We start from the raw sequence: 13,251 nt of genomic DNA, 5'->3' as shown, positions 1-13,251 counted from the left end.
AGGTGCTAGTCATTCTTGTAGTCTTTAGCATTAGCCCCCATCTATGGTCTAATTAAAATCTTGTCATTATGCAGTGGGACTAAAGATCATCTCTGAGTAAAGACAGGTGGAGAAGTAAGAATAAATGAGTCCTTTGGTGGATTTAAGACTGAGCAACATGAAATAAGGGTTAAGGTATTCTTCAATGTTAACATTCTTACCAAACTTAATTTTTGCCCCTCTGTATTTTGATTTTATAAAGACAACTCCAACTTAGTAGAAACATATATCCCTAAAGGAGGGTTTCTCAACCTGGTATTATTGACATTTTGGGCTGGATAATTTTTTGAGGACCTGTCCTGTGCATTGGAGGGTGTTTAGCATCATCTTCGGCCTCTACCCACTGGATGTTGGTAGCACCGTTCCCCAGATAAAACAACAAAAATGTCTCCAGATATTGCCAAATGTCCCCTGGGGGGCAACATCACACCCAGTAGAGAGAACCACTGCTATAAAGAAGAGCAGCAGGGAATAATGATGTTAATGAAAGATGATCATCTCCCCCCCAACCCCCGCCACACCACCACACTCCAAGAACCAGCCTGGTTATCATCTATTTGAAGAGCACGTCCTGTGTATTCAGATCCCGTGCTAAGTGCTTTACATCCTTAACCTCATAAGTTTTTTTCCATTTTTCTTTTTTTTAATTAGAGACAGCACCTTGCTTTCTTGCCCAGGCTGGAGTGCCATAGCATGATACTAGCTTTCTGTAGCCTTAACCTCCTGGGTTCAAGTGATCCTCCCACCCTGGCCTCCCAAAGTGCTGGGATTATAGATGTGAGCCACTGCATCTGGCCTGAAGTAGGTTTTAACCCTCATTTCTCAGATGAGAAAACAAGAGACTCAGAGAGACTAGGTGACTTGCCCAGGTCACTTGGCTAGCAAATGGCAGAGTTGGGATCCTGATCCAAGTCTGTTTTGATTCTAACGTGTATGTTCCCAATCAACAAGCTATTTAAAGCTACAAAAAATTTTAAAGCTCTGTTTATTAATATCCTTCGTAGGTACTACTTTTTGGGTCTGGGCGCTTTACTTACATCAAATCCCCAAGAAAAGAGCAGAACTGTCTTGTCTGGGAAGGGTTTTCTGAAGGAATTATAATGGAATAGGCAGGAAGGAGAACTTTAGTTCTGTATAGCACTTTTTATATTATAGGAATTTACCAACAGTAGAAAACTGTTTGAGGTACAGTCAGGGGTTTAGATTGAGATTTTAACAAAACAGAAAGGAATAGTTTTGAAAGAGTTTCAAATTAACTCTCTTTAAATTAATAACTTAAATAAGCCATAATTTTCACAAAAAATCTTATTTTTCTTTTACATTTAATAATTTCATTTGAAAAATATTTATTGAGCACCTGTTATAAGGGGCTGAGAACCATAAAAGACACTAGGGGTACAGACAGGAATAATAAGACGGCCTGCTCTTGAGCTCACAGTCTAGTAAGGAAGGTAAACATAAACAAATCATTACAATACAATAAGAAAAGAGCTAGAGCAAAGATATAGAACAATTGCACAGAGGAAAGAGTAACTAATTCTGCCTGAAGGTAACAAGGAAGAGATGGCACTTGATTTTGAAGTTTAAGGATGAGGGATATTTTAGCACAGCAGAGGGCAGAGGGGGCATAGGGCATTCCAGGCAGAGGGAACAGCATGTGCAAAGGCACTGAGGTAAAAACATGAGCATGGTTGGTTCAGAGAATGGTGTTGAAGAGTACACAGAGGCGGGTTGTAAAGGGTCTTGTACACCACACTAGGAAGTTTGAATTTTATCCTGTAGGCAATGGGAAGGCTTCAAGCCCACATCTCTCCATCTGGTTCACAAGGATATCATAAGAGGCTCTGTTAAATGCCTTGCTGAAATCCAGTTACATTATGTCTATGGCACTTTCCTGGTCTTCCAGTCTAGTAGCCCTAACCAAAAAAGGAAATGAAATTAGTTCAGCATTATTATTAGTTCTTAGAAAATCTACAATGGCTCTTAATGATCTCCATTTTTCCCCCATGGGCTCACAAACTATTTAATACTTTGCTTTATAACTTGGTCAGGATTTATCATGAAGCTGATTAGTTAGCAGTGAATAGAATCCATACTTAACTGAAAATTGGGATTTTGAATCTCTCTAGTATTTCTGTCCTCTATGCTTTAGAGCTTTTCACTTTAATGCCAGTAAGTGGTTCCATGATCCCATTTACAAGTACATTCAATGCCCTACTTGGGCCCACCAATTTGAATACGTTTAAAACTGCTTAAGTGCTCTCATATCATCTCAACCATATTCAGCTTTAGTTTTCACTTTTATAATAAATTTTTAGTTTTTTGTTTATAAAAGTAATATAGGCTTATTGTAAAATATTTAAAAAATGGAAAAGTCATACAGAAGAAAATAAAAATCACCTATAGCTCTGTTAGCACCCAGAGATGACCATTTATAACATTTTGATGTATTTCCTCCTACTTTTGTTTCTATGTGCTTGTTTATTATACATATTTCATCAAATCTAAGATGCTGCCAACTGTAAACATACATTATTTTAAAGGATTTAAGAAAGAAAAACAGTGCCAATTATTATATAAGATACTATCAACTCTAAGATGTATTCCAATTTCAGAGATATTGAGATGTGAAAAAAATGTAGTTGATGAAATACAGCATAATGATTAAGGTATTCTCTACATTTACTACTTTATAAATTGCTTTTCTTAGTATATTACCAATATCTTGGCTGCATATTATGCAGCATGGACGTGTTATGATTTACTTAGGCAATTACAACATTCAGGTTGTTTACAAATTTTTATTATAGGCAACCCCATGATCAATATCTTTCTACTCACATCTATGGCACTTGTAAGATGATTTACTTAGGGTAAATTACTATAAGTAGAATAACTGGTATATTTTTAAATTTTCTGATGCGTCTAGTCAGACTACCCCAAAATTCACTTCATTTAAATAAAATGTGTGTTACACATTTAAAAACAATTTGATAATCAAAACTTGTATCTTACTGTTTATGCCTGCACTCCTTTGATTGCTGATGAGGTTGAACATCTTCTCAAGTTTAGTGGCCATCTGTATGTGTGTGTGTGTGTGTGTGTGTGTGTGTGTGTGTGTGTGTGTTTGCCTATGTACTGCCTATGTACGCTGCATATATTTTATTGAAATACTGTATGCTGCATATTGATTTGTAAGTGCTCTTTAAATGATATTGATACCCTCTACTTATCATATATTCTGTAAATATATACAAAAATAATCTACAAAAAATACCCTGCTTCAGTCCTTTATCTTATTTTGTGGTGCTTTCCAGTGTCAGAATTATTATTTTCTTTCCCTCTCTCTGCCTTAGAAAGTTCTTTCCACATGGAAAGAACATGTAAATATTCACCTAGTTTTTCTTCCTTTATGATTTATTACACATAATGTTAAATCCACTGGAATTTTCATTTCCATAATGTTTTAGCGTTTGAACACTTTTTTCATTGATACAGAAGACAGACTGGTTTCTTGATCACTTTGCCCCTTTATCATCTCATCTGAACTATTTCAAGTTACAAATACAGCGTCTGTGAGAAATGAGACAGTGACATCTAAAACAAGAAATTGGCATATTAAATATTCAAATTTACCTTGTGGCCCAGGAGATGCCACCTTGGGGCCAGTGATCTCCAGGTTTGCTTGGTAACGATGTCCATTTTCTATCTGACTTGTTTCTACTTTTTTCCCAGGAGTTTTCTTATGATCTCCTTTGGGTTTCTTTACACGTTTGACCTGGAATGTAATCTGGGAAACAGAAACATGTTAGGGACAAATGAGACCAGTGATCAAATCTGTAAACGACTTCTGAATACTAGTTAAGAATAACCAAGTCCTGTGCTCAGGTTCTCTCCTTAAATTTAACTCTTAAAGACCTAAATAAAAAATGGTTAGTGAAATGAACAAAATAACCTAGTCTTGAAGAATGTATAGGAGAAACTGAAAAGAAAGATGTCTGAACTGGACAGTTACAAGTCTGCAGGCTCTGACTGTGGCTTCACCCATCCCATTTCCTCCTGCCTCCCAGAGGAGCCAGCAATACATAAGTAACATGAAATGCTTCCTCCCAGTAAAATTCCAATGTGAAGGCTGTCCTGGAGTGTGCAGCCAAGTAGTGCCACATATCCAACAGAAACTTCCACTTTGCATACTAGGATCCCCTGAAGGACATGGGCTACAATTTTGTGAGAATTAAGTTGGCAAACTTACCCATTCTGTTGCTTCATCATCTTCACTTCTGCAGTCTCCGTAGCAAGAGCTTCTGGCCACTCCATCCTGGGGACCTTTCTTCAGCACCCGTATTCCTTGTAAGTCTAGACGACGCCCTTTCATCTCCAGTGCACCCCCAAAGCCTTCCAAAGGCCATGCCTGTTGAAATTCATCCACTAAAGCCAGTATTTCTTCTGACATTTTGGTTTCATCTGAATTCTCCATCTCGTCAGAACCATTGCTCTCCTCAACCACCGTACCTGAAATTCAAGGGCCACCATGTTAGTAAAAGGTACACAGTACTCATTCAAGTCCTTGGGTGACTCCAACCCTGCTTTTGGAGAAACGTTTTGGCTCTGCTTAGAGGCATTTCTATAGCCCAATGTGATAAAAATACCATTCAGCATCTTCAAAATACATAATAAAATACCAACTTTGTCATCTAGTGTTTGCCAAAAGCCTGGCTGAGAACAGTGGCAGCTACACAGCAGGCAGGCAGAGATTCTGTTATTAGTGAGTATGAGGACAGGTATGTGATATACTATTTTTTAAAAAAGATCCACTTGCTCTACATTCAAAACATAGACGGCAAGGATGAAGCTTATTATGTTATTTAATATATGGGATTCTTCAAGGTTTATTCAAATATCTGGACATAGCTGTGTGTCCAGACCATACAGCTGGCTTAATTGACTTAACTGAAAAATGATTTGTTTAATGGAAAACTATCCTAATTCTACACGAAGGCTCCCATTTTTCACTAATGGCTGATATAAGAAATAGCAATACACTACAATAATTTCTTTCTAAAATGATTACCAAGATATTATTTAGGTGGCTCAAGTCTCTTACATAAGACCTCAATGGAAGACTCTCAGCATAATGGCCTAGCAAAAATTCTCTCTCTTGAGAACTCAGTATGTTTCCTTTATTATCCAATGAAGGCTACACAACCCTCTTGAGTTTTCCTCTATGCTTGAATAACAAGGAAGTTCAGGCAAAATCAGCCCAAGTTTCTTAATAGAAGGCTTTCTTTTAAAAAATTCTGCACTACTTAACTTTTCCTGTTTATTTTGTATTAATGGCTGGATGTTACATTGTGCATTCCATGAAAGTTATCCCTAGTCCCTTTAGAAAGTAGACAGGGTACAAGAACAAATAACAAAACGTCTCCTTTTGTACCATGTACCCACAGGAAAACCTGAGAGCTCTGGGTTGATACCTCACAAAACGCCAGTTTCATTATTCTAGTGCCGTAATCTTCAGTTGGTAATTCTGGCTTGTTCAGGGATTTAGAACATGGTATCACAGCCATGCACCACATAATGAAGTTCTGGTCAATGATGAACTGCATATACCACAGTGGTGCCATAAAATTATAATACTGTATTTCCCCTGTACCTTTTCTGCATTTAAATACGTTTAGAGACGCAAATATTTACCATTGTGTTACGCTTGCCTACAGTGTTTCAGCACATAAATGCGCTGTAGAGGTTTGTAGCCTAGGAGCAAGAGGCTACACAATATAACACGGGAGCACAGTAGGCTATACCACCTAGCTTTGTGTAAGTAAGTACTGTACACTCTATGATGCTCCCACGATGGCAAAATCACCCAAGGACGCATTTCCTAGAACATATCCCTGTCGTTAAGCAACACACTGGAAAAAAATCATGCTGCTTAGCTACAAAGAGTTCTGCAAACCCAGTAACCCAAGGTTACTGCTTCCCTGTGCTCCTAACATACGGTAATATTTATCATTATTTAAAAATTCTGAGAGAGAGGGGCTTTCATCAATGGAAACTGATATTCAAATGAAGAGAGAATACGGAGCTTGCTGCAGGCTTCTGTTGCTGGTAGCCATTAGGCTTTTCTAAAGGCTGCTGGGGTTGGGGCGAAAGCAATTCCTAAAAAACAACACTAAATATGTACATATTTTAATATTTTCTCCTCAGAGGTGAGGAATAAGTAGATTATAAGTGTGCTCTGAGTTAGCAAAAAATAAGCCAAACTTTATTGATAGACTACTATGTGTCTATCTCTGTAAGCTGTAGGTGGGAACAAAAAAAAAAAAATAGAAAGTTTCTAACCTTAAGAAATTAAATATAATGAATTTATAATCAAGTTGGAGACAGAAAACTACATACATGAAATAATAAGAGAACAATTAACTTTTTTTTTAAGAGGAAAAAATATTTTCATGTAATCACAAAATGCTTCTTAGAGAAAGGCGGACTACCTGAGGCAGGATTTAGACAGAGAGAGTAGAGTAGAGGGCCAGGGAGGTCACTCCCCAGAGTGACTTTTTTTTTTTTTTTTTTTGAGACAGAGTCTCGTTCTGTCACCCAGGCTGGAGTGCAGTGCAGTGGCGCTATCTCAGCTCACTGAAACCTCTGTCTCCTGGGCTCAAGTGATCCTCCTGCCACAGCCTCCCAAATAGCTGGGATTATAGGTGCAGGCCACCACACCCAGCTATTTTTTTTTGTATTTTTGTAGAGATGGGGTTTCGCTATGTTGGCCAGGCTGGTCTTGAACTCCTGACCTCAGGTGATCTGCCTGCCTCAGCCTCTCAAAGTGCTTGGATTCCAGTGTGAGCTACTGCACCCAGCCTTCCAGAATGACTTTTTTTTTTAAAAAAGCATGTATGCATAGACTCATTTGTCCATACACATACATACAGGGATAGTAAAGGCACATGGAAGGCATGACCAATTTCAAATTAATTACAACCAAGAATGTATACAGGGGATAGTAACAAATAAGATACTTAGGAAAGGTAGGTGATGTTACAAATGTGTGTGAAAGTCATGAAGAGGATTCGTTGTAAAGGGAGCCTCTTGTTTCTTAAGCAGAAGAATAACAGGATGAGGGCCATAATAATTACGAAGGTTACTTAGAGTAGTAAATCAGTTTGTGTATTGGAACAAGAGTGTTGGACAAGGAAAGAGAAGACAGAAGACAAAGAGACCAATTAGAAAGGTATTTAAGAATCTTTATAAGAGTTATAGAAGTGTCCCAAAGGATTATTAATCATGCTGCTATAAAGACACATGCACACGTATGTTTATTGCAGCACTATTCACAATAGCAAAGACTTGGAATCAACCCAAATGTCCATCTGTGACAGACTGGATTAAGAAAATGTGGCACATATACACCATGGAATACTATGTAGCCATAAAAAAGGATGAGCTCGTGTCCTTTGTAGGGACATGGATGCAGCTGGAAACCACCATTCTCAGCAAACTATTGCAAGAACAGAAAACCAAACACTGCATGTTCTCACTCATAGGTGGGAATTGAACATTGAGATCACTCGGACACAGGAAGGGGAACATCACACACCGGGGCCTATTGTGGGGACGGGGGAGAGGGAAGGGGGAGGGATAGCATTAGGAGATATACCTAATGTAAATGACGAGTTAATGGGTGCGGCACACCAATATGGCACATGTATACATATGTAACAAACCTGCACGTTGTGCACATGTACCCTAGAACTTAACGTATTAAAAAAAAAAAGTTATAGAAGTGGGTTGTCTTAAGGTAAAGGGAAAAGGAAGTTTTTAAAAAGGGAGGGTAAAGAGGTATACAAGGAAATGTTAATGGAGAAAAATTAGTAATAGGATAGGCTCAAAGATGATTTCAAGATTTTTAAGTCTAATGTGAAAAACTGGGATTTTTAATATGACTATAGGTTTAGAATCTGTGAATATGTAAACAGAATGATATTTATAAAGACAATGGAGTTAGGAAAGGGCAACAGGATAAAGACTTGGAATTGTAGACACTTGTCATTAATTCATGAAAATATTTGTTGCTGTATCTAGCAATGTGCTGAGGGCTGGGTGGTAACAACCCATGGAACTTACAGTCTAGACAAGAATGGATGGAGGAATGTATCTTCAGATATTGTCCTATATAGAACATTGCCCTCCACAACTGTCCTATACAGCTGAAAATACAGAATTCTGGTTTGGTGAAAGGTCTGGATTGTAGAGAGATCTCGAAAGGTTTTAAATTATGCTTGAAGCAAGAGGAATAAGTAAATCTTGCTGCTTGTAGGACAGATGGTATGATATAAACTGAAAACGATTTTCGTTACCATGCACCATTTTCACACTGGGAAAAAGAAGAATAAATATTGTGAAGTTGGAGAGAATGTGAGCATCCACAGTGAGGTTTATGTGAGTTCACATCCTTTACGGAGATGAAGCCTATTCCAGGGTAGTGGGAAGGTTTATGGTTGTATCTGAGCCATATTAGGTACTATCAAGAATCACAGGGACTAGGAGAAGTGTTAACAGATGAAGCTATGGGCCAGGCATGGTGGCTCACATCTGTAATACCAGCACTTTGGTAGGTCGAGGTGGGCGGATCACCTGAGGTCAGGAGTTTGAGAACAGCCTGGCCAACATGGTAAAATCTTGTTTTGTAAAAATACGAAAATTAGCCATGCATGGTGGCAGGCGCCTATAGTCCCAGCTACCTCGGGAGGCTGAGGCAGGAGAATGGCATGAACCCGGGAGGCAGAGCTTGCAGGGAGCCAAGACTGTGCCACTGCACTCCAGCCTGGGCAACAGAGCAAGATGCCATCTCAAAAAAAAAAAAAGAAAGAAAGAAAGAAACGTAGCTAGGCATATGTAGTTCTGTTGAAAACAAAAAGAAGCTTGAAATGTTCCACACACACCTGGAGATTCATGTTTAAGTCTGGGTACCTCACTTTAGGAGATGTGCAAAGCAGAGCACATTCACAGAAAATATACTTGGCAAAAAGTACTCAAAACTTCAGAAGAGGGACTGAAGAAATCTAGGGGGATCCAGTGGCAGGAAGAGTAGCTGATATATTACACCAATAATTTGGGCTTGAAAAGATTTTGAAAAATTCCAAGGAGATTACTTCAAAGACAGTGAAGAGACTAGATGCCATAACATTAAGTTATTCAAGGAAGTGAGGACATTTAACTGAAGAGAAGCAAAGACACAGGAAAGGAAGGTAGGCAGGAACAATAACCATCTTCAATACCTAAGGGAATGTGCTATTAATGAGAAACAAGACTGACGTTGCTGGCCTCATAAGACAAAACTAGAAATGAGAGGTCATGTTTTAGCTCAATATTAGGAAAGACTTTTGGATCAGATGACAATGGTTATCCAGGAAGAAACTGGGATCACCATACCTGGAGTAGAAACAGAAGCCAGTTAACAGCTACAGAGAACACTACTGAGAGGGAGTGAAATATCAGAAGCCGATTAACAGAAGGTGACTATATTTGATAAGAAACAGCATTAACAATCTTGGAAGAGAAGTTTCAAGGAGTTTTAGGGAGCAGAGGATGGAAAAATGAGTGCTAGATTCAAAACAAGACAGAAGTGCTCGCTTTGGCAGCACATATACTAAAATTGGAACAAAACAAGACAGAAGTAAACATAGCCATAGAAAGAGGTAAAGAACACAAATTCAAAGAGATGACCAGGAAAATCTGACCGAAAACATCTTCCTCCAGAAATCTTGCATGAGTAATATCAATGGGTGCTAGAGTACTTAAGATTGTGGCTTCTGAAGGCAAGTAAGGCACATAATATCTTTAATAACAATACTGTAGAGGGAATATGTCCCTTTGTCTCACAAAAAAGAAAGCGTATTCTAAGGAATTAGACAAACTTGGTTCCAAATTAAGATTACCACCACAGGGCCGGGCGCTGTGGCTCATGCTTGTAATCCCAGCACTTTGGGAGGCTGAGGCAGGTGGATTGCCTAAGCTCAGGAGTTGGAGACCAGCCTGGGCAACACAGTGAAACCCCGTCTGTACTAAAATACAAAAAAATTAGCTGGGTGTGGTGGCATGTGCCTGTAATCGCAGTTACTTGGGAGGCTGAGGCAGGAGAACTGCTTGAACCCGGGAGGTGGAGGTTGCAGTGAGCCGAGACCGCGCCATTGCACTCCAGCCTGGGTGACAGAGCAAGACTCCTCAAAAATATAAAAAAAGATTACCACCATAGGGCCTTGGGCAATTCTGTTTTGAGTCCTAGGGTTCTCTTGAAAAACCAGTCATCTGGTTTGAAGTCAGACTGGAAAGCTGCAGATATGCTTATGATTTAACATATAAGCAATGACATAAAATTTCAAGCCAATAATCAGAAAGCACAAAAGACTTAGAGTAAATCACTCAGATTAAGGTAGGTAGGGAAATCATTCTCTTCTGAGCAGAAAACAATAATCATAAGCATTCGTTGCCACCAGTGGTGTTCTTCCTTTTTTTTAGCTGGGTCAGTATAGCAAGAGAAAACTGGGAACTCTGAGTAGATAACCTAGAAAAGCAAACAGGGAACCTTTCCTGTAACAATTCTTGTGCAAATATATTATGGCTCCCTTGAACTGAACAGATGTTTACTTATCATATACTATGTGCATGTGCTTGTCAAGACTTTGACCCCTGAAGCTGCAGTTATACCTATGTTTGTAGAACATTTACTGGGTTCTGAGTACCAGACACTAAAATAAATGCTTCACCAAGTTATTTCCTTTAAATACTCAAAACCACTCTATAAAGCATTTTTGTTGGTTTGTTTTTAAATAAACGAGGCAAGAAAGGCTCAGGAAGATTAAGTAACTTGCAAATCTGATCAGATCTACATTTTAGAAACAACTCTTTGGACGCACAAAAAATTAGTAACATTGGTTGTTTCCACTTTTAAAATTCTGTATTGATTACGTGTATTCTCTTTCTTCACATACAGACTAAAATAAAAGACCAGATTTAGAGAGCCAAATTGAGACGCTACTGCAATAATGCAGGCAGAAATGAAGAAAGTCTGAATTCAAGCAGTGGCAGAGGGAATGAATGAAGAGATATAGATGCAACAGGTCTGAGAGATTGACTGGATACAGTGGTGTCTGGGTGAGTTGTGATGTTGTTAACAGAGATCAGGAATGTAGAAATTAGAAGCATTTCAGAAAATAGGGCCAATATGAGGAGAAGTTCAATTTTGGATATGTTACATTTAAGTGCCTATGGCACATTCAGATGAAGAGTACACTTAAAAAAAAAAAAAAGTAGAAATAAGATCTGGAGTTGTAGAGAATGTCTTAGCTGAAATATAGGTCTGGTGTCATTGGTGTAGTCAAGGGTATTTGAATCACCAAGAGATAATACATAGAAGGATGAGAATAGAAGGTCAAAGTCAGGATCCTGGATAACCCAACAAATAAAGGGCAGAATAAAGAGTAAGTGAAAGAAATTTTAAAAGATGGTGTGTGGACAGAAGAAAGCCAAGAGAAAGTGATATTCCAGAAGCCAAGAGGAAAGAAGAGTTTCAAGAAGTGGGGAGGAGTTATGCATAGTTCCAGGTACAGTAAAGTGGTCAAGTGGGTGAATACTAAAAAGAAGTCATGCATTTTGGCAATTCTGATAATCTAAGCAAGAACTGTTTAGTACAATATAGCTCAAAATGTGGTCATAAAATGGGAATCTTGGGAGAGGGCATAATAGGTAAGCCCATTATTCCAAATCTTCATATTTTATTGGGTTAGTGTAAAAGCAACTTACGTTACTTTTACAATGATTTACTCAATATAGTAGTAACATTAAGAAGACTGATACATAAACAAATCAGATTTGTTCTAGCAACAGAAGACACTGAAGTAGAGAACAAAGAAAGTGTGAAGAACACTTTCACACTATAGTTTGTCTTCTGCCTCACCACCTAGGGGTCACCCTCGTGATGCTACAATATAATGATTGTTAAAAGAAGAAAACAAATTCTTAAAAGTAGAGAAAAGCCTAAGCTTAAAGCTTGAGAGTTGATTTTTCCCCAGAAGCACAGCTTAGGTCAAATCAACTTACTTTCAAGTCTAAGGGCATCTGAGTCCCTCCCTGAATTCTCAACAGAGAATACAGGGTCCTCCTCTGTTCCTCTCTCAGAGGGCTCTTCTTCAGCAGCATCCAGTGACTGTGAGTTGTCAAAATATTTCTGTTTGTCATGGCTGTTGTCCAGGGTTTTCTCATGACAATTACCTCAATGACAAGAGACACAGATATAGCACATTAGAAATATCTCTCTTGTGTAGTACTACAGTACAAGGTCCTAAAATATCAAGAAGAGCAAAAATGTGACAATGCTGGTTTTTCTTCAGCAGAACATACAAAAATCAGTGAGCTGCAGCACCCAAAGCCAGATCATTACTGTGATTCAAGATTTTGCAATGAAGTTCAAGATTCAGCTGTAGGCTATTGTCAAGTATTTGGGAGGATAAAAACAACTGTACCAACAAAGATTAAGCCCCAAGACCTTGTTCCATTCATAATGGCCATGAAATATTTTCTTGAAGTTAGAAATATCATCAAAAAGTTTTCCTTCTATTTGTGAGAAATGACAGGTTAATACCTGGATAAGTCTGAGATAAATTATAGCAGAGAAAAATACTATTTTTGCATCATGGCTTAAAATGAGATATATCAAAAGGTGACAAATTAAATTAAAAGCCAATGAATTAAGGGGATGATGGCAGAAAGTCAACAATTAAGACTGCAATGTAACTTTTGGAAATGTTTTGCAATGTTTCTTTTGGAAAACAAGTTCTGGTCATGTCAATAAAAATAACTTTTCGCAAGTATAGTGGGAATGACCTCTATGATGACTTTTACCTATGAGTCAAAGGATTTTTATCCTATTACGAGTTTTGTGTTAGTATGAACCAAAACCCCCACTATTCAGCTCTACCTGATGGTCATTCTCTGGGTAGGGGAGTATGTTACCAGATAGTTGTATCTAATATGGCAGCAATCTGGCTGACATCTGTCCCTCCTTTGACTACCCTTGGTTAGTTCTAGCTGATCTGGCAAGCTGAATAGCTATCCTCTTTCCCCGCTGTGTTCCATGGACATTGTCAATAAAAATGCATTTCCAATGGAGAATCACAGCTTTCCTGTTAGAGGACAATTCTTTGGTTAAGAGTG

At 38.4% G+C, this 13,251-nt stretch overlaps 1 protein-coding gene across 2 annotated transcripts in view; it reads right to left on the bottom strand.

Annotated features, from left to right (window-relative positions):
* Positions 1-13,251, bottom strand: part of TTC17 (tetratricopeptide repeat domain 17) — a 148,950-nt gene that overhangs the window by 46,806 nt on the left and 88,893 nt on the right. The window contains exons 17-20 of one of the 2 annotated variants that reach the window (XM_010378064.1): positions 12,139-12,309; positions 4,292-4,551; positions 3,676-3,829; positions 1,349-1,955 (exon numbers count right to left, since the gene is read on the bottom strand). In XM_010378064.1, coding sequence (XP_010376366.1) covers positions 1,921-1,955; positions 3,676-3,829; positions 4,292-4,551; positions 12,139-12,309 — 620 coding nt within the window. In that variant the 3' untranslated portion in view covers positions 1,349-1,920. Of the gene's footprint in view, positions 1-1,348; positions 1,956-3,675; positions 3,830-4,291; positions 4,552-12,138; positions 12,310-13,251 lie in introns of those variants that run through there. The other variant, XM_010378062.2, reaches the window with a different exon arrangement.

The sequence above is a fragment of the Rhinopithecus roxellana genome, chromosome 15 (assembly GCF_007565055.1).
Source record: "Rhinopithecus roxellana isolate Shanxi Qingling chromosome 15, ASM756505v1, whole genome shotgun sequence".
Classification (NCBI taxonomy): Eukaryota; Metazoa; Chordata; class Mammalia; order Primates; family Cercopithecidae; genus Rhinopithecus; species Rhinopithecus roxellana.
Note: the sequence above shows the minus strand (reverse complement) of the source record. Positions and strands in the feature narration are given on the sequence as shown.